This window comes from Octodon degus, unplaced genomic scaffold, assembly GCF_000260255.1.
Source record: "Octodon degus isolate 3935 unplaced genomic scaffold, OctDeg1.0 scaffold00141, whole genome shotgun sequence".
Lineage (NCBI taxonomy): Eukaryota > Metazoa > Chordata > Mammalia > Rodentia > Octodontidae > Octodon > Octodon degus.
Window position 1 is genome coordinate 6,511,919 of NW_004524717.1, and position 27,434 is coordinate 6,539,352.

At 37.8% G+C, this 27,434-nt stretch overlaps 1 protein-coding gene across 2 annotated transcripts; it reads left to right on the forward strand.

Moving 5' to 3' along the window:
- Positions 1–11,003: 11,003 nt before the first annotated feature.
- Zfp62 (ZFP62 zinc finger protein) lies at positions 11,004–26,793 on the forward strand. 2 transcript variants are annotated; one of them, XM_004641771.2, is made up of 2 exons: positions 11,004–11,069; positions 22,968–26,793. In XM_004641771.2, coding segments are annotated over exons 1-2 (2,784 nt in total). In that variant the 5' UTR covers positions 11,004–11,068; the 3' UTR covers positions 25,751–26,793. The 2 variants fall into 2 exon arrangements, with proteins under 2 accessions (XP_004641828.1, XP_023557612.1); XM_023701844.1 differs by lacking the exon at positions 11,004–11,069 and adding an exon at positions 11,082–11,405.
- The last annotated feature ends 641 nt before the right edge of the window (positions 26,794–27,434 follow it).

The following is a 27,434-nucleotide window of genomic DNA, read 5'->3' on the forward strand; positions in this document are numbered from 1 at the left end:
GAAGCTAAATATTAAACTGCACAGGAAATATTCCAAATAAAAGATCAATAACTGGAATCTCATTTTATTAATTTTTTTGTGGGACTGGGTATCGAACTCAGGACCTTGCACTTTCTAGGCAGGCACTTATGCTACTGAGCTATATCCCCAGCCCTAATAAAATTTTTTTGAACATTAAAAGAAATCACTAACAGAATGAGAAGAAAACCTTTGAATTGGGGAAAAAAAATTGTCAACTGTTCCTCAAAGAACTTTTATCTAGAACATACAAAGAATTTTTTAAAATCAGATTCCCCCCAATTCAAATACCCAGTCAAAAAAGTGGGCATCCGAGATGCACAGACACTTCTCAGATGAACAAATACAAATGCCAAATAAATATATGAAAAATGTCCAACACCACTGGTCATTCAGGCTTTTTCAGTATATGGATTCAACTAGAGACCATACTCTTAAGTGTAATAAATCAAACCTGCATGTACAAACTTCATATTGTCTTGCTCGTGTAACAACTTGAAAAGTAAATAAAATCTGAAGGGTATAATAGATACTGTGAAAAGGGAAAGAATTTGTTCAAAGGGAAGGAAATATTGAGATGAGAAGGAAAGGGAAGGGGGAAGAGAATATTTATGTATGCATGCAGGATGGCTTGGACGATTGTGCTGGTCTATGGAAAGGAGAAGTTAATTTTTTTTCTCTTCTTAATTTCTTATAACTTTTCATGCATATATCTGGTAATTTAAACAATTAATTTAAAGATAGCACTATGCAACACAACAAACATTGCTGAATTCACATTATTTTGTTCAGTGAAATTCTGTATCATTTCGAATATTTTGTTATTATTTTCATTTTCTTTACAAATAACTTAAGAATAATAAAATAAAAATGTGGTATTTTTGTACAATTGAGTACTACTTTGCTGTAAAGATGGATAGATTTGTTATTTCTTTGAAAATTAATACAACTTGATAGCATAATATTAAGTTAAATAAGACACACAAGCTTGTAGGAGAGATCCAAATTATGAAGAGCAAAATAAAATGTAGATAGTAGGAAATAAAGGGATAAATCTTTTGCAAAAGGCTAGGGGGCCAAGAGATGGAGAGAAGGGTAAGGAATTATGAGAAATCAAAATAGAATTAAAGTACGTTATGTACATGTACCAACTCACCACAAAGAATGTGATCATTATGTCCTACAAACATGTACTAATAAAAGAATAAAACTTTAAAAGCCAAACCAATGACTTTGTAAAAATAAATAAGCTACAGGAAACTCTCCAGAAGGAACATAAATGCAAAGATCCTCAATAAAATACTGGCAAACCGAACACAATACATCTTTAAAAGGTCATACATCATGACTAAGTAGGCTTCATCCTAGAGTTGCAAGGATGGCTCTACATGTGAAAATCAATAATTGTAATAGATCACATGAAAAGAAGCAAGGACAAAAGCACACAGTCATCTCAGCAAATACAAATATACCTTTGATAAAATGTAACATCTGTTCAGGATGAATTTTTTTTTTTTTTTTTTATGGTACCAGGGATTGAACTCAGGACCCTATGCTTGCCAGGCAAGCGCTTATTCTACTGAGCTATCTTCCCAGCCCCTAGGATGTAATTCTTAAAGAAAACATTTACAGAGGTATCTTATCTCAAACTGATAAAACCCATTTGTGACAAACCAAGTGCCAACAATCAGAAAAAACATGAACACCTTTGCTCTAAAGTCTGAAACCAAGAGTTTTTACTACCACCACTCCTGTTCAAAAGAGTACTCAATATTTAACCAGTGAAGTTAGGCAAGAGAATGAAATAAAAAGACTATGTATGAGAAAGGAAGATGTCAAGCTATTCTTATTTACACACAGTCATATTTATATAGAAGGTAAAACATTCCACCCAAAGATTTCTACATCACTAGATAAATTTAGCAATGTATCAAAGTGCAAAATCAACACACACACACACACACACACACACACACACACACACAATTAATAGTGGTCCTGTACATTAATAAATCTACCAAGAAACAAATTAGTGAAATAATACAGTTCAAAATAGCTATAAGAAAAATTACATGCATGGAAATTAACCGAAACATAAGGTAAAAAAAAATCACTAATAACTATGATACCCTTGAAAAGGAGTCTGAACAGAATAGAAGATGCAGAAATAACCATAGACAAATTCAGTCACCTGTTCTTTGACAAAATTGTCAAAAAAACATACATTGCAGGAAAAGATAGTCCCTTTAACAAATGGTACTGTAAAAGGCATGCAGAAGATTGTATCTGGATACATTTTTCTCATCATATAGTAACTACAATCAAAGTGGATCAAAGATCTAAATGTTAAAACAGGAACAACATACTGGAAGATAAAAATAGGTAAAACTCTTGAAGACAGGCAAGGGCTTTATGAAAAGACCCCTCATTGTATAGGGAATAAAATATCATCAAGTGGGATTATTATATTTCATAGAAAAAGTACAACAAAATTTCATAACAAAATAATAGAATAATAATAGTTAATACATTGAGTATCATTATCTTTAAAGTAGTCAGACTACAAGATATGGCCATAAAATTTTTCTAAGATATTAGCATAAACCTTTCTTTTCAGTAAACTAAAAGAAGTACTAGTATATCTATCATATGTTCTGGTTTTTTTTCCTTTTCCCTCCTTTTCTGGCCCCTCTGCCCTGTCCCAGTTCCTTTTTCCTTTTGAACAGTTCCTTCTGATTTAACATTGTCTATTACATTTTGGACCGTTTTTACTTTTGTAGTTATGCATATCAAGAAAACAATATGATGTTTGTACATATAAGTCTCTGACTTATTTCACTTATAAGAATAGTCTCAAGTTGCATCAATTTACCCATAAAAGTCTCAAATTTATTCTTCTTTATAGCTGAGTAGTACTCCATTGCATAAAAGGACCACATCATTTTTATCCATTCCTTTATCGATGGGTATTTGGGTTGTCTCCAAGATTTGCTATTACAAATTGCATTGCTATCAGCAAGGCTGTGCATATAGCTCTGTTGTATGATGCTTTCAGTTCTTCTGGAAAAATGCCCAGCAGGGAATAGCTGGGTCAAATGGGACCTCTAATCCTAGTTTTTTCAAGAATCTCCATTTTGATTTCCACAGTGTTTGTACCAGTCTGCACTCTCACCAACAGTAAGGAAGGGTTCCTTTATCTCCATAGATATTCTAGCATTTGCTATTGACTGATTTCTTGATGATAGCCATTCTTTCTGGATGGAAATGAAATCTCAGTTGTTTTAATTTGCATCTCTCAAATGACCAATGATGTTTAAAATTGTTTCATATATTTATTTGCCATTTGTATTTCATCTAAGAAGTGCATATTAATCTCAGATGCCCATTTTCAGACTGGGTCTTTGAATTAGGGGTTTGATTCTTTTCAATTCTTTATATGTTGTAAATAGAAGTTATTTGAGGGATAACTGACTAAAATATTTTTTCTCACTTTCACTCTGTTGGTGATTTCTTTTGATGTGCTGAGGCTTTTTAATAAAATTAGTCCAGTTGTTGATTTTCTGAAGTATTTCCTGTTTGGTCTGGGTTTTGTTCATAAAGTCTGCCTCCACCTATGTCTTCAAGATTTCTACCTACTTTCTCTTCCATAAGATTTAGTGTTTCCGTTTTACTATTTAAATATTTGATTCATCCTGACTTTAGTGCATGATGTCAGACATGGGTGTAGTTTTAGTCTTTGTCATATGGAAAGCCAGTTTTTCCAGCACCATGTATTAAAGAGGTTATCATTGTCTCAGGAAACATGTTTGGCCTCTTTGTCAAAGATAAGGTGGCTGAATGTATTTGAATCTATGTCTTCTAATCTGATCCACTGACTCTCAAGTCTACTTTTTTGCTATTACCATGCTAATTTTATCACGGCAGCTTTGTAGTGTAATTTCAAATCAGTAATTGTGTTGCCTCTCATCTTGTCTTTGTTGCTCAAAATTATTGCTATTCTAGAAGTCTTGTTTCCAAATGAATTTTAGGAACATTTTTTTCTAGTTCTGTGAGGTGTGCTAATGTTATTTTTATTGGGACTGCATTAAAACTGTTTAACAGACATGAGCACCATGTAATGATGAAAAATACATTGGAGTAATTTGTCCATAAACCAAACAACACTAAACATTTTCAGCAAACTACCAGGTTGTTTCTCACAGCCCCTAGAAAAACTGACCCTACTCTTTTATCTTTGGCCTCCTGAACTGTGAGACAACAAATTTCTATTAAGTCACCTTGGTTGTACTATTTTGTTATGATATTCTTGATAAACTGATATATATGGATGTAGATGTATTTATTGAATCACTACTATACTTCTGACTTTTTATTTTTTTTAGTCTTTGACTATAAAACTGCTGAAGTAAGTTTTCACCCATCATTTCACTAGTACCAGTTTGTGGTTTAGGTAGTCAGTTTTCTGTCATGGTGAAAAATACCTGAGACAAATTAAGAGGATGCTTTATTTTGTAACATGGTTTCAGTACATAGTTGCATAGCCCTGTTGCCTTTGTGCCTGTGGCAGCACAGTATATCATGGTATGGTATGTGGTGGAGGAAACTGCACACCTTATGTGGCCAGAAAATAAAGGGAGAGACATGAAGGGGCCAGGATCCCATTATAGTCCTTAAGGGAATATCTCCAATGACCTAATTTCTCTTCACTGGGATCTGAAAAATTTTACCATATGCAAATAATATCATGGCCTGGTGACCAAGTCTTTAACATACGCACCTTTCTGTTCATGTCAGCCCAAACTATACCAAGTGTGATCACACCAACATGATGGATTTCTATAGGATTCCTGTGGCAAAGCATATGTAGATACTGATCTGTATTTCCTGGTATAGTCTCTAAAGGCCAAATCAGTTGGTTCCTATCAATGGGGCAGAATACCTTTCTCCTCTGGTGTTACCACCACAGTATATTATGTTGGATATTTGCCATTCTGATAGGAGAAAAAAAATTGTATGTTTGTAGCTTGGGTTTTCATTTTTATTTCAAGTCATTTGTGTATATTTTCTGTTTCCATTTTTCTAGTGGGTTATTTATGTTATTGGGTTTAGAGAAGCTCTCTGTGTATATGGAAATTTGCCCTTTGTGACATAAGACGCAAATATTTTCCCGATACTCATTTGATGTTTTTACTTTCCTTATGGTAATTTTGACACACAAAAAAACTTTATGTATTTGAGTTTTTTTTTTTTTTTTACTTTTATGGTTTCTAGATTTTTGTATTATAGGGAAAAAACGAGTCCTTACTCCTATATGACCAACAAAATCTGTATTTTTATTTTCAAATACTTTCATAGAGTTGGTAGCAGCAGTGGTGGTGTTAATGTGTAGTTTTATTTTTATTCATTTGCAATTGGATCTCACAATGCTCCTCAGGCTGGTCTTAAACTCCTGGGCTAAAACAGTCCTCCTGCCTCAGCTTCTCAAGTAAATGGGACTACAAAGACACATCACAGTGCCTGCCTTGTGTATGTGTTTTATATCTAAATCTTATATGTATATAGAGTTTATCCCGATAAAAGAATTGAAATTTGAATCCAACCTCATTTTTTGAAATGTTTCCCAGTTGTTTCTAATCCCACATTTCTACTCACTGATTTCAATACCTCTACCTTTATCAGACAGTAATTACACAACTATGTAGGTTTATTTTTAAGATTTATGTTTCACAATTACACCAGCTTACTTATGAATACACTTTAATAATTTTTCTGATTGTGGTGAGGTTTTTTTCAGGCATTTTCTGGCTAAAGACAAATAAGCAAGTTTGTGTTTCCCCATGTGAACTTTACAATCAATTGTGGTGTACCAAAGAGGATTGTTTTTATTGGGATCATTATAGAGAAATGACACCATTGTGATACTGAGCCTTCCATTCATTCAATGGTGCATTGAAGAATACTTTCCCTAAGCTTCATTGGTCTTATACATCCCCAGAAACACTATAAAAGAGTTTTTTTTAAATTTATTTTTTATAGATCTTTCACTTGGCTTGCTAATTCCTGGGTGGTCTTTTACTTTCTTGCTTCTATTATAAGTGTAGTTTTCCTTTCATTATTTTGAGTGTAGTTTGTAAATAAGGAAACACTTTGTGTTAATTTTAAAACCTGCCATCTTACAGAACGCTTTTAATGTTTATTCTAGTTTTAAAACTTAAATCTTGTGATCTTTCCAAAGTAAATTCTTATTATCTGAAAATAGGATAATTATACTCCTGCTTTTCAATGTTATCTTCTACTTTTTTTCTTATACAGCTGTAATAGTAAATTATGGGTAACATCTTTTTCTGGTTCTTTATTGTTTTCCCTGTAAGCTTATTAATGCATCTAATTTTCTACAATGTTTACATGTGGGTGTGTATATTTCAAAACTCTTAGATATTTTGTCTGTTCACTCATATTTCTTGTCAACTATTCCAAGAGAAATATGAAAAAAAACCTTCTGCACAGTATTATCCAACTTACATTTTTGAAAGAGAAGATTTATTTGGAAATAACTCCAGAGATTAACATAATAGCTGAAATTATAGTTAAATAGAATATTGAAAAATAACACGGAAACTTCTAACGTACAATATCATTTGTAAAAACACTATAAAATACATAGACTATATGACTATAACCTGAATTAGGAACTTTATATAGTGCTCCAATGATACCTCTCCCCCATAGTTCCTTTATTGAACAGTGTCCCAACATGTATATAAACATTTTAATATATTGTCTAAATGCAAAACTCAATGTTGGATGACAGCCTTCGGTCTGGAGTGTGAATTCTTCTGGATGTTTACAAAGACTTCCTGACGTTCCTACTAAGACTATACTGTCCAGTAATGTGGCTAGCTACACGTGACTACTTATGATAAATATAATTAAAAATTTAAATCCTCTGCCAGCACCTGGTAGAACAGTTCTGAAATCCCAGAACTCTGGTAGGCTGAGGCAGGAGAATCAGAAGTTGAAGCCCAGCCTGAGCAACTTAGCAATGTAACCAGACACTATCTCAAAAAAAAAGAAAAAAAAAAAAGACTCTAGGGATATGGTTCCATGTGAAAACCCTGAATTCAATTTCTAGTTTTAAAAAAAAATAGCTTTGCACTACACCACATAGTGGCCCACGACTGCAATCCCAGCAGCTTGGGAAGCTGAGGCTACCAGTTCAAGGGCAGTCTAGACATCTTAGCAAGACCCTATCTCAAAATCAAATAAAAATAAAAGGGCCAAAGATGTTGCTAAGAGCAAATGACTTGGGTTCAATGCCCAGTAACACACACACACACACACACACACACACACACACACACACACAGATTCAGATTCTCAGGCACACTAGCCACATTTCAAGTGCTCAGAAGCTAGAGTCTAAGATACTGGTTAGAACAGCTCTAGAGAATCTCATCCTGATCTTCAACTTCTTTGTGCTCTGGCCTAAAACCTCATGGCCGAGGAGGGCCTGAGGGTTTGCTCCCCATTAGCAGTCATTATTGCCCTCTGCTCTTAACAGCGTATTTGTCACTGGCTCAGATGCCTTTTGAGTTGTGCAGAATTCTGCTCAAGTATAGTGAAAGTTATATTAGTAAAATAAAACTCATATTCCCTCTCCTTAGCCATGTAAATAGGATATCTCAGCACTTGCACCAATAAAAATGATAAGTCAGTATAGAAGATGATCAATAAAATTCATCCAACTTATATAATTTGAATTGCTCTAAAGCCCTTCTTATTAAATCGGTGCTTCTCCAATGGATTTTGAAGTACTGAATTTTCCTTTTGGAGTTGGAATCTAGGTTCTCTATATTGAACAAAGAATTAGTCAATACAACTACAAATGGTAGCAAGGCTTTACATGTAGTAAAGGTTGGAAAAGAAACAGGCTGTGCAAAGCAAATTTGGGCCAAGTAAAAGTAGAAAAAAATACACCATATAGCATAAGGGTGGGTCACCATGCAGGAGAGAACCCAGTGTCAAAACCTCAGTGGGAACTGTCCCTTTCATGTCACCCATTCCTCAAGCAGATGTTATCCCAGGTTATCCTATGGAAAACCTGCTTGAGTTCTCAAGAGAAGTCTGCATGTAGGCCGTTGGAAACTGTTCAGTACATGAATTCTAGGATTTTGTAATTAACACATCACACCTACTTCCCCATCCAACCTTGCCACAACCTAACCTCCTGTCTCACCCTCAATAGCCAAAGTAATCCTGAGTACAAGCAATGCTGCAGGCATCACAACATTCCATTTCAAAATATACTACACGTAGTAACAATAACAGAACGGTACTGGCACAGAAATAGATATGTAGGCCAAGGAGATGGAATGTAGGACACAGAAACAAACTCACACAACTACAATAATCTGCTTCTTGACAAAGGGGCCAAATATATATTAGAGAAAATATAACCACTGTCTCTTTTCTTCTTGTAGTGGAGATTGGCCTTTGTTGAGTTACATCCCCAGCTCTTTTTATTTATTCTGAGACAAGATCTAAAAGAACTTAAACTGTCCAGGCTCATTTCAAGTTTGTAATCCTCCAGTCAGCCTCCCACAGTTCTGGGATTACAAGCACATTGAGTGAAAGCTTTTTTAACACATGGTGCTTGGAAAACTGTAAGAATATAACCATGTAAGAATGAAAACAGATCCTTTTCACTCACCCTGTACAAAAATCAACTGGAAATCAACCAAAGTTGTAGGTATAAGGCCAAAAAACATTGAAATTATTAGAAGAAAACAGGAGAAACCTATATAGACAGACTCCCTTAATAAGACTTTATCATAGCAAATAACATCAAGAATCAATGAATGGGACTACATCAAATTAAAATGCTTCTGCAAAGCAAAAGAAACAATTATCAGAGTAAAGAGACAGCCTATAGCATGGGAGAAAGTCTTTGTGAGCTATTTGTCTGACAGAGTATATTCAAAATACTATATAAAGAATTCCAAGATTTAATACCAAAAATATCAGTAAGTGGGACAATGAACAGACACTGTGAAATTGGCCAATAAATTTATGAAGCATGTGAGGAGATACAGCACATCTTTAGCCACTAGAGAAAGGCAATCAAACCACATTAAGATTGCCTCTTACTACAATCAGGATAGGCGTCATCAGTAACACAAAAAGCAGTTAGTGTCCAAATAAGAGAAAGGGGTAATTTCTACCACTGTTGGTAGAAAGGTTAACGAGCACAGCCTCTATGGAAATCAGCATGGAAGCTCTTCAAAAACTAAAAGTAGAGCTACCATTTAATCCAGCTATACATAGATATATTCCCAAAAGAACAGTCAGAATACTACAGAGATACCTACATTTATTGTAGCACAATTCTTAGCTTATGGAACCAGCCTAGGTGTCCATCATCAGAATGGTCAGAGAAAATCTGGTACATACACAGAATGGAACACTATTGAGGCATAAAGACAAACAAAATCATGTCATTTGTAGAAGAAAATGTTTGAATTTAGAAATCATGTATATAATCAAAATAAGCCTGACTCAGAAAGTCAAATAGTATATATTTCCTTTCATGTGTGAAATCAAAAGAGGGTCAGGAAAATGGAAAGGAGAATATCAGAAAATGAGATGATGTGGGGAGGAAAATGGAAGGTATGAAAATACTAAAAAATGTGGTACATACATGTGCCAATATGGCAAAATGAAACTTGCTATTCTGTATAGCACACACTAATAAAATAACATTGGGAGGAGGTACCAGGGATCGAACTTAGAACTTTGCGCTTGCCAGACAGGTTGCCTATGCCTCTTAGCTACGTTCCCAGCCCTGTAAAATAACAAGTTAAACTGCTTTTCCAACCATTTCACTTTTTGCAGAACAGACCATAAAATTTAACAATATATTTGTTTGCTAAGCATCCAGAAGATAATTAACAATTAAAAATGAAACAAAACTGTAATTTTCTAACTTCACTAGGAGCCCAAACACTAGATATTAAGGGACATATGAAATTAGGTTTACTGGCCCGGGGAGATGGCTCGATGTAATAAGCGCTTCCCTGGCAAATGCAAGGGCCTGAGTTCAATTCCTGGCCCTGGGGGGGGGGGAGAATGCTAGTCAAGAGGAGGACAAGGTCTTGAGACAAGTTCCCACAAATGCCCATAGTCCCAGAGAAGAACGTGCAAGAATTTGGAGCAGTCTTGTTAGGTTTGGGAGGGTTCTTAGTTCGCTGGTTTTGGCCAAAAGCTATTAGCTGTTTGCATTTCCCGGCCTGTAACTGCATTCAGGTCATCTCAGAATTTTATTTTCATTAAATGAATAAAATTTAAATGCATAACATAGTTAAAATAATAAAATTCAATGGGGCAGGTGGAGTTAAAATATTTTAGATAAGATAAAACTCCCATGAAAATAAAAGCTGATGCTAAAACCCGGAAAAAGATGCAGATTTTCGGTTAAAAGCTGATGACTGCCAAACCTCAAGCGAACATCTTAGAGTAACCCTGGGCCTCGAGTTCGGAGGTGGAAGCCTGCGTGGGGAGGACGCTGTGTGGTCGGCTCGGGTCGGGGCACTCGTTCCCGCGGTTCCCGGGCTCCCCGAAGACCCCAGCGCCGCGCCCACCTCCCGCCCCGCCTCCGTAGCTGCGGGTCTACACGGACCACGGTGGGGCGTTAGATTTGTATCCCACCAAACCACTCGTTTACTTCAACCTACACCCCGCCCCCTACTCCACAGCGGAAGGGAAAGTCCGCTGAAACAGAAGACCCCGCCGGCGACATGCAGGCCATGCCCCAGACGAGCCCACCAGCGGAGACCTGAAAGATCCCCTCGACCCCAGGGAGCAGGCCGCAGGGCGCTCCACCGATCGCGTGCCTGCGCGCGCACGCACGCACGCGCGCACGTGCCACCGAGTCAGTCCTCCAGTGTCCTAGAGCTGCCTCGGAAGTGCCCTGGGGCCGACACGGGCGCTTCCGGTCTGGCCGTCCGCGCTTTTGTCCCGCCGGCGGCCGGGCTCCCGCGGCGCCGCCACAGCCAGTACGTGAGTCCGCGGCCGCCCGCGCTTCCGCCCCCGGACCCTGCCTGCCACGCCCTTTCCTTCTCGGCCGGGTCCAGGCTGTCCCGCAGGCCTTGGGCGGGATCTGGGAGCAACCGAGCTTTCCCCGACGCATCTCGAGGCGGGCTTGGGAGAGAAAAGGGGAAGAAAGACCTCGGGCGGGCAGGCCCCGGGGAAGGCGCGGCCCTGCTTCGTCCGCGCGCCCCGGCGGCCTCGCTGCTCCCTCAGGGCGGGCTGGGGTCCGCCTAGATTTGCTCGGCGCCGGTGAAGGCCTGAGTCCCAGCCCCGTGCGCGTCACCTGTCCATGGCTCTCTCGGGTGAGGAGGGAGCAGAAATCCGAAAATTTGTTCTTTAAAATAGCGCTCTGTCGCCCCCCTTAGAAGTTAAGTTTGGCCCTGGGACTTGAAAATACAGCGCCAGAGGAATAGTTGGGGGTGTTCTGGGCCGGCCCTGTCACCCCCTTTTTAGGTGGAAGACTGAGTTGAGACTCCTGTCACAGAGCACCCCCAGAGGGCGTGCTCCGGCCCTTGCATTAGGGAAGCAGCTGTGTACCTGACGTGCGCTGCCCAAACTGAGGAGGTGACTAGGTAGGGGCTGGCCTTGGTCGGGGCGGGAGGGCCTGGGAGGAGGCGCGGGCCGCCAGCCTAGGGTGTGTTGGTGGTATAGGAAAGCAAAGCGGCCTGCAGGACTTAGGTCTTGGGGTATTGGTATGTAGGCAGGCAGCAGGACTTAACTATTTAAAATAATATTTGAACGTGTAATACGTTCAACATGGCTTCTATATTAAAAGCACTAAAAAGTTGGTGAAAAGACTTCCTTTCACTTTTCTTAGCTTATGTTCCTAGGCTTTACCTCCTTAGGTAACCACTTTTGTTGGTTTGCGTGTATTCTGCCAGGATTTCTTATCCGAATACAGACAAGTGTAAACGTAATTAAGCCCACCTTTATTTTGACAGGTGATGGAATCCAACTCGCCTGCCCCATTACTTATACTATTAAGTTAATGTTATAAATTATTTTATCTATCAGATGACATTGAGATTGTTTTACAACTTTGGTATTGGATTGGTCACTGTTCAGATGTTTTGGGTGTTCATTATTTTAAATATATGTGTACATCTGGTTGTTTCTTATTTTCCTTTTTCTTCCAATACTGATGATTGAACCCAAGGAATGCTAAATTAAACTACAGCCCCAGCCCGATTTTTTACTTTTATTTTTAATTTTTATTTTGGGAGCATCTCAGGTGGTTCTGGCGTGGGCTTGAACCTCAGATTCTCCTGCCTCTGCTTTCCCAATAGCTGAGATTATAGAAGAACCCCTGTAACCAGTCCTAACTTTTTTGTTACCTTAAACAGTGGTATATTGAGTGGCTTTGTTGTAGGTTAAGGTTGTTAGATTGTTCTGTGATACTGGGAGTTTAACGCAGGGTGGGGCTAAACAGATTTTTGTTTACATTAACTCAGCCATTTATTGGCAGATTGTTAAGTATGTTGAGTCATTATTATTATTATTGTAGTATAGAAGAAATACAACTAAGTAAAAACTAATTTTTCTTTCCTGAGACTTGTGTTTATGGTATTTAGCCCTGTACTGGCTTAGTAGGCTAGTTCTATCCATTATTCTCATCAAGCCAGTCCATTCTCCTTTACCTTAAAAAGTCAGTTTGCTTTCTGATTTTCCTTTAGTTACCTTCTTTGGGATGACTAGAAATCTGTCTTTTATGAAGTATTAGAATATTCTATTCCTTTTTTTTTTTTTAAGTTTGGAGAAAAACCACTTTTGAACCTTATTGAGGAGGTTTCTCCTCCTTTTGGAGAAACAACTCATGTTAACCATTTACAGTTCTGATATCCATAAACTAAATTCCAGAATAACAAGAACACAGATCGTACTTTCATCTTTGTGTCACTTTTTTCAGTCACTTTTTAGTCCCAACTTTGATTGGTTCAGGTATTCTATTGATTTGGTAAGCATTTTGTGGTCATATTCCTTTATTTTTGTTTTTTTCTCTATCCATTTTCAAGTCACACTGCCCTTAGAATATATTTAGACTCTGGAAATTTAGAGTAGTTGCTGTTGTATTGCATCTGCCTTTTTCTGTACTCAATAGGAAAGGATTTCCAGCCAGAGTGAGACACAGTTGCTCTGGGGAGTTGCCTAGACTCTTGAGAAGTGGCTCCTGACTCTGGAGAAAAATTAAGTACAGGGTCTAACTATCTGTATAAACTGTTTTGGTTTGTTTTTATGTTTGCTTGAGACAGGGTCTCACAAGATATTTAGGTTGGCCTTTAACTATGTAGCCCAGGCTAGCCTTGAACTCCTGGTGATTTTCCTGCTTCAGCCTCCCTAGTGTTGGGTTAGAGGTGTGCACTACTATGCCTGGCTCTGTATGAACTTTTATGGGCACTGATGACAATGTGAACAAGCACAGAAATGAGCAGAGGTGTGGGTCATACATAATTTGTAAAGAAAAGAGAACATTCTGTGGCTGACTTTTGACAGATGTGACTGGGTAAATACTGTCATGCTTCCTGTTGGTTAAAAATTGACTAGAGTGCGATTTTCCATTTAGCCTTACGAACTTTTGAGAATTTCGATGCTTTTTTGCTCTGAATAAGTTGTGATTTTGGAGTAATTCCTTTTGTGTCAATGACAGCTACCACAAATCTTCTTGATTGGCTTATAGTAACCTGGAAATCTAGGTCTTGGTTATCACTCTTTTCAATCCATTCTCCTACTGCAGCTAATACAGATGATGTTTGTTTTTCAAACATTTTTTCTTAATGAAAAAATGTACAGGAGAGTAGAAAACTATAGCAAATTTTCATAAAATCATCCCTCAGATTCAGTAGTTTTAGTAATCTGCTGTATTTGTTTCATCTTTACCTTTTCATTTTTTTCTTGGTTGAGATATCAAGAAAGTTCCATATACTGTGGCAGTTTACCTAGCATACTTCAAGTAACATTTAAAAAAAAAAAAAAAACCAGAAAACACATAAGAACTCCAATACCATTATCCCATCTTAACTTTGATTCCTTGGTGTTATTTATTTTAAATGTATCAGTTATTTAATTAGGTTCTTAGTAAGAAATTCAGAACACTAATTTATGAGGATAGGTTCCATTTGTCAGAGCAAAAACAGATCACAGGTAGCCCTGGAGCTGAGGAATTGCTTTGATTTTTGCTGAAATCTGTGAGTCCACGCTTTCTGATCTACCTTGTGCTGCTCTGAAATTTGGTATCTCATTGTTGAAGATCTTGCCCTCCTGGTGTCTGGGTTTCTGCAGCTTCTTGAGGTAAGCATCCGTGAGGTGTTTGGGGTTTTCATTTTGCTGATGTCAATTTTTGTAGAGGTGACAATGACAAATTTCTGGTGTGTTCTTCGGAGTGGAACATGATTAAGGCGCAGAGGCCCAGTCACAAGTAGCAAGCCAGTGGCCAACTACTTCAGGAAGACCACTCTCTTGCCTTTCTGATGCCTGGTGAGGATGATCAAGATGGTTCCAGGAGTGATGCTAGCTAAAAGTTTCTGCACATGCTGACTGAAGGGTTTCTTGCCATGGCTCGAGCTTTTGGGGCACATCTTCAGCAGGGTAGTATCTAGACATTTTTCAAAGCTTAACCACCCAGGTAGCTCCATTTTTGTCCCCACCAACCGGTTTTGTGATCGTAGCAAGAATTTTCTCCTTTTTCTTTTATTTAGCGGCTGTGTACTTTCTCTTATACAAAGCCTTTCTGGAATACATAGCAGATTGGGTGTATCTACCAATTCCTCTAACCAGGACAGGATTTCGGCTGCAATGGGGCTACCCCTTCTTGGACTTTATTGCCTTCACCTTACCCTTTTTACCAGTATGACTGGCAGAAGCCTTCTGGGCTTCGGGTTTTTTCTCTTTAGTGTCTGCCTTCTCAGTTTTTTCACCCGCTATCTTGCAAGATGGGAAAGAGAACTAAATTTCCTCCCTGGTGTTATTTAACAGAGGCTGTGAAACTACTAGACTTGTAATCTGTTCTTGTTTTTTTTTAATGTACTTAGGACAGAGTCTATAGGGTCTCTGTATGTAGATCGGACTCAGTGATTCTCCTGTTTTTAGCCTCCCAAGTGCTGGTATTACAGGCACACCATCCGTCTCAATCTCCCTCTCAGCTTGCCCTAGGGGCAGGACTGGAGGCCAGGGATCTAACCCCGGATGCACTACTCTGCCTAAGCAGGCTCTGAGCTATCTGGCCAGCCCTGTAATCTGTTCTTGTATGGCTCATAAGCTGAGAATGATTTCTGTACTTTTAAAGCAGTATTTTTTTTTTAAAGAGTAGTAATAAGCAAGTCTTATATGGCCCATAAAGCTTTTGCTATTATCTAGCCCTTTACAGAAAATAATAGGCCTTGATGTAATAAAGTAAGTGATCTTCCAAAATGTATGATTATATTTGGTACTCCTTGCCTAAAACTCCTGAGGGTCAAGTCTGGACTCCCATTAGTCAGCCCCTGGTATGGCCCTCATTTTTTGTCTACTTGTTTAAGTTTTGCCCACTGCCTTATACTCCAGATGTCTGAAGAGTGGTGAATATCAGTTGCTTTGTGCCTGCTCTTTCCTGGGAATACCCTCTCCTTCATGAAACTCAGTTCTTGAGGGCAGAGTCTGTCCCTTCCTGTTCTCCCATCTGTGCTTATGTTTGCCTCTATCAAATGCTCCTAGTCTATGGGCACTTTGATATCTAGGCCTTCTCTTGTCTTTCTGTTCATTCCCAGAACTAGCTCAGGGCCTGGAGTAAAAAGCAAGATACGGATCATAATTTAGGTTCCATGTTCATCAGCATCAGTGATAACTGGTATGCTAGAAAGCATATTCAGTATTATAAGGATAAGTACATTCTCTTGTTTGCCTCTGTTTATTAGCAGCAGTTACTATAGTGCTATCCTAGTATTCTGCTCATGTTTCTGTTCTTGTATGGCCCATAAGCTGAGAATGATTTCTGTACTTTTAAAGCAGTATTTTTTTAAAAAAGAGCAGTAATAAGTAACAGTCTTATATGGCCCATAAAGCCTTTACTATTTGTTAGTAGGACAGGGATTGAACACAGGGCCTCCCTCCTGCTAGACAAGTGCTATACATTGCTAGTCCTTGATGCTTTTTTAATTTTGAGAACAGGTTTCTCTTGCCCATACTAACCTCGAGCTTGTAATCCTCTCCTGCCTCAGCTTTCTGTGTAATTGGGATTGCAAACATAAACCACCACACCTGTTTTGATTGGCCTTTTCTTAAGTATTGGAATTTATTAATTCAAATTTTATTTCAAGTTACCTATTTTCATTTAACTTGTTCATTTATATTGATCTGTTTTGATGTCAATCAGAGGACTAAGTGAACTACACCAAGTGATAATATCAAGTCTATCCAAACATGACTTTAAACAAAGCCTCTGACTAGGTTAGAGAGTGAATTATTTGTCCTTTCATGAAGATGAGAGTCTGCAGCCAGATAACCAACACCAAAGGACATCAGTGGAATTAAGAAATATCCTGTTAAAATGTTGAGGGAAACAGCAGGCCTAGAATTAGTGAGTGCTATGGCAGAAATGGGTAAGTTAGGATGGTCCATTGCCTATCCAAGGAATCCTTTGACTTGTCTGGATGCAGAAGCCTTGGCTTTGAAGAGTGTGTGTGCTCTGTGCTGCTCCAATATAATACTACAAACTAGTAATTTTTATGATGAACAGAACTTTATTTCTCATAGTAGCATATGGTGATAAGGGCCTTTTTGCTGTGTGCCCATGCAGTGAAAGGCATCAAATGGCAGAAGAGCAAAGAGAAGAGAGGCCAAACTGGTTTTTGTTGTTGTTTTTTAAATAAGGAATCCCCTGAAGTGCTAACAGCATTAGTATATTTACAACATAAGGGCAGAGCCCTCGTAGCCCTCTCACCTCTTCAAGGTTACACTTATGCCAGGCATGGTGGTATGTTCCTATAGTCCCAGCCAGAAGGCTGAGGGAGGAAGATCCTTTGAGCCCAGGTTTTTGAGGCAAGCTGGGGTTGGGGGTAGGCTGACTCCTTAATTCTGTTAAATGGCTATTAATTTTTCAGCATGAGACCAGCCAGATAGCTCAGTGGATTAAAGCCCCTGCTTAGGCAGATGCATGCAGTGCCCCCCACCACCACCTCCAGGTGTGCTGAGAGGGTGATTGAGACTGCACACCTGTGGTAGTGCACACCTGTAATCCCATCTGATCTGTGTATTGAGACCTTGTAGACACTGTATTAAATATTAAAAAAAAAAATTCAGCATGAGTTGAATGCTAGAGGAGATACTCAAACCCTAGTAGGAAATGGTCCAGTGTAGATTTACAAAACTTTCGACAATAATTTGAGGAAAAATTTTGCAGGGATAAGAATAAAGACAGTCATAGTTCAAAAGAAGGCTTATACTAAGGTCTTAACAGCAAGAGTGGAGGTAGAGGTGGGAGCTTCACAACTATTTGGGCAATAGAGTCAGCTGGTCTTATGGCAATTTTAGAACTGAGGAAAATACAAGAAGAGCCCACTTTTAGCCAAAGGGGAGGCAGGGGTAGGTATGAGTGTATACTTGAAGAGAGGCACTAGGTTAGAGATAAACTTGTAAGAGCTTCTGGGAGTGGTAGAAGCCATAATTGTACATAGGTGAGGCTGCAGAAGGGAAAGTACCCCAATATGTAGAATCAAGCAGAAAGGCTAAAGATAGAATGAGGAGGGCAGGGACATGCAAGGGGCAGCAGTCCAAGGCATAAGCCTGCTAATGCAGCTCAAAGCAGCTAATACAGCATGATCTGGGCCGGGGAGACAGTTCAGTAGAATAAGTGCTTGCCTGGCAAGTGCAAGGGCCTGAGTTCATTTCCCAGTTCAACTAAAAAATAAATAAATAAAATAAACTGCAGCATGATCTGAGTGGGAGAAGTCAGATTGAGTAGGTGAAGCTTGAGGGGAAATGCAACCTGAAGCCCATATTTTTAAGAGTAGGAAGCAGGATGGTGAGAGTACTACCTACAGGGAAAGATAGTAGATGTGGTAGTTACTGTTTGACATCCTAAAAGCTATCTGAAGATAATTTCAAATATATAGAAAAATTTCAAGAATCAGAATAGTAAAAAAATAGTGTTTATTCAAATTCACCTGCTTGATATTACTTTGACCTCTTGATCCCTCATATATCCAAGTTGTTTTTTTTTTCTCTTAAATGAATTTGAGAAACTTACATAGAGTAAGATGGGTCCCAGTCTTTACTCTGATAATTGCAGAATGCTATTTTTTCCAACCAGTAATATTTTGCTGGAAGGACTTCTCTAAGTTTTACCTGTATGGTCTTATTGAAATTCTAGTTTTAGTAGTTTATAATCCATTACTGTGATATCTGTGGTACCTAAATTGGGTGCTAAAGTTGACTCCTGTAGTCCTGTACCATTCTGCATCATTTTCTTGAACCCCTCCTTACTTGCTGGTATAGCAGGATGCCCCAGGACATCATGCACATCTTGTTTCCAACCTAGAACCAGCCATTTTTATAAGGATTTTGGTACCTTTTATCAGAGAATAGTAATAGAAAACTAGGCTAGGCTCTTGATATGTTGATTATCACTGAGATGCTTTTGATTTTTTACTTTGTAGCAAAAATTTTTTACTTTGAGCTAAGGAATATATGCACATAAGTACTATACATAAAAGTGAATATGTATACATTCATATAAATGTGATACATATATAATGTAGAAGTGATGAGTTCACACCAGTTCTCCAGTTCATCCCTACAAGGTTCTTTCTTGCCTTTTACTATAGTAGTTGGAATTTTTATGTCTTCATCAGAACCCTATCTCCAAACAAAAATCATCACATTTACTTGGAATTAAATAATAATTCTTTCTGAATTGCTTTCTGAATTGCTTTCTGAATTGCCTATACCACTAGAGAAAAGAAACCTAAAAATAGTTTTTATTTACAGTTCTTACACCCTCCCAACTTTCCAAGACTGATGTATATATATACACATATATGTTATACACACACACACACACACACACACACACACATTTCTAAAATACAGGATTTGTTTCCTTCTATTTTTGTCTTTTGGTTTTGGTAGTCATACAGAACACATGTGAGTTCATTTGTTTCTGTTTCCTGTTTTACTAGTTTCTCCTTACTAATTTAGTCTTGCTGTCTGAATATGCAGAATATTATGCTTCTACAAGTAAAAATAATACAAAAAGCTGCTTACCCAAGAGTTTCTTTTTTCTCCCTTCTACGCTTTTCTCTGATCCCATCCCTTTTAAGTGGCAATTGTTTTCTGGGGCTGAAGATTGTTTCTTTTCTTTCTTACACAAAAAATATAGTACTAGCATAATACTCTATTTTGTATATGTGTCTTAGTTTATTTACCTTGTCTTCTATTTTTTGCACATTTAGATATTCCTCCATATTTTGGAGTTATAAATAGTGCTATAATGATATCTTTGTGTATTATTAGAAGTATATCTTAAGTATAAATTTCTAGAAGTGAGATTTCTGGATTAAAGGGAAAAAAATGTACTTTTATTAAGCAGCAGGAAATTCCCTACCGTAATGGGGTTGTGTGCCGGTTTGCATTCCTAATAATGTATGAGAATATTTGCTACCTTTACAGCCTCCACTATTGTCAAGTTCTGAATGTTTGCCAAGGTGACAAATGGAAATGCTATTAATACTTTATATTTCTCATTAGTGAAGTTGGATGTTTTTTCAAGTTTAATATTTATTTTTGTCCATATCTTTTGCTTGTTTTTCTATGGGATATTTAGTCTTATTTCCCTTCAGTATTTGAAAATTCTTATATGTATGTATGTATGTATGTATGTGTGTATGTATGTATGTATTGCAGTACTAGAATTAAACTAAGGTCCTTAACATTGAGCTACATCCCTAGCTTTAAAAAAATAATAATAATAATTATTGCGAAAGGACCTCTTTTAGTTACCCAACCTAGGTTTGGACTTCTGATCCTCTTGCCTCAGGTTCCCAAAGTACTGGGGCTTTAGGTGTGTGCCACCCTGTGCAGCTTGAAAATTCTTCATATACTAAGAATATTGGCCCTTTATTTATTAACCTATCAGGATTATATATCAATATATATGAATATTTTTCCATTTTGTCACTGATTTGTTAATGGTATTTTTACCATAAAATTTTATTTTTATGTAGTATACTTAGACATTAGTTTTTCATTACATCTGTATTATAGTTAGAAAGCTTTCTCTATACCCAAGCCATGGAGGTATTTATTTGCATTTTCTTTGAGTACTTGTATAACTTGTTATTAAAAAATATTTAGAGTCCTGTTCCACTTGGAGTTTATTTCAGTGTGTGGTAAAGAATGGATGTAATTTTATCTTTTTCTGTATAGCTTATAGTAGTTGTGACACCATTGGTCTTAATACTAACAATCTTAAATAAAGATTGGCTTTTTCCCCCAATAATGTGAAACACTAGCCTTATCATTTGTATCTATGGGGAGTGGGGAAAATTGCTAAACTTTTCTATTTCATGCAAGTGTTTTATTTAGAGTGTTGATACTGTGTTTTCATATTTGTTAGGAAATAATGAATCCCCTGATAGTTCTTTCTTTGTTTTTTTTTTTTTTTTTTACTAGCATTTTTTGTGTGTTTATGAAATTGTTTTTATGTCTATAGGAACTTGAATGTTTTTCTATCCTGAGGATCCAAGGTGCATAGACATAGAGGGGCCATGATAGAAAAGGAAATGAATGGAGCAGAACTCCAATGTGTATAGGAACAGCATTCAAAGCATATTCACCTTTCATTTATTTTATCTATTTTATTCTAGTTTTTTAAAAACAGCATCTTGCTATATAGCCAGGCTGGCCCTGGATTCACTGTGTAGCCCAAGTTAGCTTCAACCCGTAGTGGTTTCTTCTGTTTCAGTCTCCTATGTGCTGGTAATTCAGGCATGCACCACCACAACCAGTTACATTTACCTTTTATATCAGTGTGTTGCTGCTGATAGTTTTGGGGTTCCACTGCCCACACAGAAGGTCTCATTTCAGTGGACTTGCCTGAACTAATAGAGTCATGCCATTCCTTAGTGATCTCTGATAATTTTTAGTATTATGTAATATTCATTTAAGTCATTTTGTGATACTCAGCTGAACTTTTTTTGTTTTTGGTAGTCAATATCTACTGAGTGATTATTTGATGTTCCTAGCGTTTTCCTGAGCTCTAGCTTGCTTTCCTGTGCTATAATTTTAATTTGGAGTACATCATTCCCATAAATATAAGTTGGATTACTTTGTGTATTTTTCTAAAATGAATCTACTCCAAAGTATGTATTGTACTTTATTTTTAATTGGCACTGTTCCTTGCTCACATATTTGCATATAAAGTTTTCTAAATAGGATTAACAGAATTTCAGAGAACTGATCCAAAGCATCTGATAAAGGGCCAGCCAAATAGCTCAGCACTTGCCTCACCAGACTTGGGCTGGGAGTTCAATCCCCGGGCTGGCTGTGCCCACCCCCTCACACCACCAGAGCGCACTGAGATGGTGATGGGCCTTGTGGCACTCACCTGTAATCCCAGCACTTGGGAGGCTGTAAAACAGGAGGATCACTACAAGTCTGATCTATGCAGTGAGACCCTGTAGACCCTGTAGACCCTCTCCTAAAAAAAAGCATCTGATAGCCAGAGCAAGAAATCAAAATTATAAATAAGTCTGCTCAAAAATGTTTCATTGTCTAAGGTGGAAGATAGGTAACTTAGAACAGTTTCTTTTTGTCTCAGGAGTCAGTTTGTCAGTGAGGGAATGATGGAATGTCAGTCATGTGTATAGTATCTTTAAGGGATCAGAGCGTTTCAGCCTGGGCAGTGTTAAGTACTGTGTAAATCTTTGTTATGCTATATATTTTAGGGCATAATGATGAAGTTTGTACATGTAGAGTACAGGTGGAATTTTGTTTTTCTGAATATTTTTAATCCATGATTGGCTGCTTTCATGGATGCAAAATCTGGATACAGAGGGCCAACTGTACATCCTTTGCTTAATGGTTTGTGTCTTTGGTATGTTCTGTGGTTTGCCTGTTCATAAGTGATAATGAAAGCTTTGTTCCCTGCCTGGCAGTTGGAGCATATTCTTTTGTGTAGAGCTCTTCCCTAACTATAGCATGTACTTATCCATGGTCAGTGTTTTCCCAGGAGAGAAAATCCAGGAGGCCAAACCAGTCCAATTCTAAGCAGTTGCAGGTTGCTTTCTTATCTCAGCAGTGAATGTCCTCATGATTTTATAACCACAACTGCCTCCCCAATATTTTTATCCACATCCTAATTTCTTCTCTTATTTTGCCTGCTCTTTGCTATTTATGTATAATTTTACATAATATAAAATTATGCCTCACTTTTTTCTTATTAATCTGTCTCCTTCAGAGATTTATTTTACCTTCTGTTTATTTTTCTGTGTGTAGGTGACATTGTTCAGCAACTCTTCAGTATGCATCATTTAATTCATTTTAGCTGGCCCTCATGCTAAGCTGTTATATAAGAATAAAAAAGTTCTTTGAGCTTTGAAATTTAAGGGTTCTAGTGTTTTAACATTAGTTTCATAAGGGCAGAAGTTTTATGTCTACCTTTATATCCCTAGTAATTAAAAATGTATGTATCATGTGACATGCAGTTAATATCAAGTGGATGAGTGAAGGTTGTTTTTTTTTTTTTCCCCCAGAACCAGGGATTGAACTCAGGCCCTTGCGTTTGCCAGGCAAACGCTTAATCTACTGAGCCATCTTCCTGGCCCCTGAGTGAAGTTTGATGTTATTCTTCTGTTTTCTAAATGAAGTGAACGAGTTCCATTTTCTTTTCTGTTTAGTGTCACATTTGGAGACAAGCACTGAGAATGATGAACCAGTTGAAACAAATGAATATGTTGGAAATCCAGAATATAAGTGGCCAAAAGTGGAAAGTCTTCACAAGGATCCTAGGCAAGAATCAAAGATTGGTAAAGCTTATGATTGGAATAGCAAGGTAAAGAATCCACCAGAAAGGCCCAAGGTGAAAAGAATGAAAGAAGACCTAAGTGTCATCATAGAAAAGATTAGCAGAACTAAGAACATGGCAAATATAAAGACAGAACAGGATAATGAGTCATCTGAAAAAAGCTTACATTTGAGCTCAAAGCCTGTTATCCACCAAACTATACCTATAGAACAGAAAAGCAATGAACAAAACAACTGTGTGGAGAATATTAACGGAAACTCTTATAGCAGTCCACAGCAGAAAACCAGTGGTGTTAAAAATTCACATAAATGTGATGAGTGTGGGAAGTCCTTCAAATATAATTCCCGTCTTGTTCAACATAAAATTATGCACACTGGGGAAAAACGCTATGAGTGTGATGACTGTGGAGGAACTTTCCGGAGTAGTTCCAGTCTTCGAGTCCACAAGCGTATACATACTGGGGAGAAGCCGTACAAGTGTGATGAATGTGGGAAGGCTTATATGTCCTATTCCAGCCTTATAAACCACAAAAGTACCCATTCTGGGGAGAAGAACTGTAAATGTGATGAGTGTGGAAAATCCTTTAATTACAGCTCTGTTCTAGACCAGCATAAAAGGATCCACACTGGAGAAAAGCCGTATGAGTGTGGTGAGTGTGGCAAGGCCTTCAGAAATAGTTCTGGTCTCCGAGTCCACAAAAGGATACACACAGGGGAGAAACCTTATGAATGTGACATCTGTGGGAAAACTTTTAGTAATAGCTCTGGCCTGAGAGTCCACAAAAGGATTCATACAGGTGAAAAGCCCTATGAATGTGATGAATGTGGGAAGGCCTTTATTACTTGCAGAACACTTCTAAACCATAAAAGCATCCACTTTGGAGATAAACCATATAAATGTGATGAGTGTGAGAAATCCTTCAATTATAGCTCTCTCCTCATTCAGCATAAAGTCATCCACACTGGAGAGAAACCTTATGAATGTGATGAATGTGGCAAAGCCTTCAGGAACAGCTCAGGCCTCATAGTGCACAAAAGGATTCACACAGGAGAGAAACCTTATAAGTGTGATGTCTGTGGCAAAGCATTCAGCTATAGTTCAGGCCTTGCAGTTCATAAGAGCATTCACCCAGGGAAGAAAGCCCATGAATGTAAAGAATGTGGCAAATCCTTTAGTTATAACTCCCTCCTTCTTCAACATAAAACTATTCATACTGGAGAGAGACCTTACGTATGTGATGTGTGTGGGAAGACTTTCAGAAATAATTCAGGCCTAAAAGTCCACCGGAGACTTCATACTGGGGAAAAACCATACGAGTGTGAAGTGTGTGGGAAAGCCTATATCTCACGCTCTAGCCTTAAAAATCACAAAGGTATCCATTTAGGGGAAAAGCCCTATAAATGTAGCTATTGTGAGAAATCCTTCAACTACAGCTCTGCCCTTGAACAGCATAAAAGAATTCATACTAGGGAGAAACCTTTTGGGTGTGATGAGTGTGGAAAAGCCTTCAGAAATAATTCAGGCCTTAAAGTACATAAACGAATCCACACTGGGGAGAGACCTTACAAATGTGAAGAATGTGGGAAAGCATACATCTCACTCTCAAGCCTTATAAATCATAAAAGTGTCCACCCTGGGGAGAAGCCCTTTAAGTGTGACGAGTGTGAGAAAGCCTTCATCACATACCGAACTCTTATAAATCACAAAAAAACTCATCTTGGAGAGAAGCCCTACAAATGTGATGTGTGTGAGAAATCTTTTAATTACACCTCACTTCTTTCTCAGCACAAAAGGGTACACACTAGAGAGAAACCCTATGAATGTGATAGATGTGAAAAGGTCTTCAGAAACAACTCAAGCCTTAAAGTTCATAAAAGAATTCATACTGGAGAGAAGCCCTATGAATGTGATGTGTGTGGAAAAGCCTACATCTCACACTCCAGCCTTATTAATCATAAAAGTACACACCCTGGCAAGACACCCTATACATGTGATGAATGTGGTAAGGCTTTTTTCTCAAGCAGAACTCTTATAAGCCATAAAAGAGTCCATCTTGGGGAGAAACCCTTCAAGTGTGTTGAGTGTGGAAAATCTTTCAGTTACAGCTCTCTCCTTTCTCAGCACAAGAGGATCCATACAGGGGAGAAACCCTATGTATGTGATGGATGTGGGAAGGCATTTAGGAACAGTTCAGGCCTCACAGTGCATAAAAGGATCCACACAGGAGAAAAACCTTATGGATGTGATGAGTGTGGGAAGGCATACATCTCACACTCAAGTCTTATTAACCATAAAAGTGTTCACAGTGGGAAGCAGCCCTATAATTGTGAGTGTGGAAAGTCCTTCAATTATAGGTCAGTCCTTGACCAGCACAGGAGGATCCACACTGGGAAGAAGCCATACCGATGTAATGAGTGTGGGAAAGCATTTAATATCAGATCAAATCTCACCAAGCATAGAAAAATCCATACTGGAGAAGAACCTTTAAATATAATAAATGTGGAGAATCAGTGTAGTACATCCCAGATGAGGCTATATGAAGGAGGGATTGCTTTGGATGGGACCAGGATGAGGATGCCTTTGTGGGAGGCAGAGCTTACCAAATCTCAGAGAACTCATATGGAAGAGAAACTGTTTGAATGTAAAAATTTCTGAGGTCGTTATTCACAGCTTGTAATTTTCATGGTATAAATTAAACCATTCTACATAATCTAAGTAACCATTTTTGTGATTTTCACAACAGTCAACAAGGAAGGCTCATTTCAAGATAGTTGAACCCTTTTGGAATATAAGATAGTCTACACTGGGAATTTAAAGTATCAAAGTAATGGCATATTTTTGAAATTCTAAAAATAAGATATTTTTGGACCTAGAATAATGCAGATGAGGAAAACACTCCAATTAGAAATCACATACCATATAAACTATTTGAGTAAATTTTGTGAGTAGAAATATAGGTAATTCAGGCATAGCTTTGAATCTCAATTGTATCTTGGTCAGTAAAATGGAAAAAAAGTTCAAGAAAGGCGTCAAGGCAACAGGCAAATTCAGGGAGACATAGGCTTCAGGGAATAGAAATTCATTTATAAGTGATCATGAGTTATACACAATATAATTGAATGGCTTAGGGGAAGTAGATGACGACTTGTAAAAAAAAATTGGATTTCTTTGTAGGAAAAAATAAAAAGCATAGACTATCATAAGTCTAACCTGAAGTAGGAGAGTCTTAATGGAAATTGAATTTGTTAATACTCCATTTGAATGAGTGAGACAAAGTTTCAAGTGAACTCCCTCAATGAATAATGAATGTGTGATAAATGAAAAGTGTCTCTTTAACAGAGAGGATTCTGGCACTTGTAATAGTTAACATGTCTTCAATGTGAATTTGCACCTTACAGAATTGATTCAGGGATTCCTATGAGTAGGAATGTTGAGTAAGAGGACATTTTATTACAAGAGCTAAAATGCTAAGTAGCTACCAATAATGGAGAGATTAGGAAATCTGTTTCTTTATACACTTGTTAAGTGTTTGTTTTGGAATTCATTGTAAAGATGTCATGTACCACATATGTACTAATTACTGTCTCTTGTAAAATATGAATACTTTGTTCAGGGCTTACTGTCTTTGTCATGAAGGTCAGATAGCTGTGGCAAGGTAAGGTGGAACTCCAATAAAGAAATTCTCCAAATGTAAACAGGCTGTGACTCTTCATGGAGCAATCTACAGACAATTTATGTGTCATATCTTAGTGGAGTAAGTTATACCAGATCCATAATAAGAGAAGGTAAAGGGAAATTCATCCCACAGGAGTATTATAGGTTTCACCAAAAGTTAGGTGATGCCTCCAGTAGAACCACAAATATATTTTGAGGGGACCATGGATAAGTACTGTGATAGTCTTAATGAGTCATAACTTGTGAGAATGGGCAGATCATATGAAGGATTGGGCATAAACAATTTCTCAGGAACAGATAGAACTTAACAAAATATTGTTAACTGTATAGTATTATCTGGGTAAACCAAATGCTTCAAGTAGACTCTTCTAAGTAACTTGTCCAAGACTACTGTGGATGGGACTTGTGAGTAGAAGCTGAATTATCAGATGAAATTGATGAATCTTTAGAAGTTAAGCTGTGCTGTACCCTAAGGATTAAATCAATGCTAAACACACCCCTTCCTCAAAGGAGACAGTGGCCTGTCAATGAGACAGTAAAAGAAAGGATCCCTGACAAGTGGTCATGGGCCAGCCTTTAGTTTTGAGTCTAGGTAAATACAACTTGAGACCTGACATGGATACAAGAGACTTAACAACATTGTAACTTAGGTAACAAAACATTT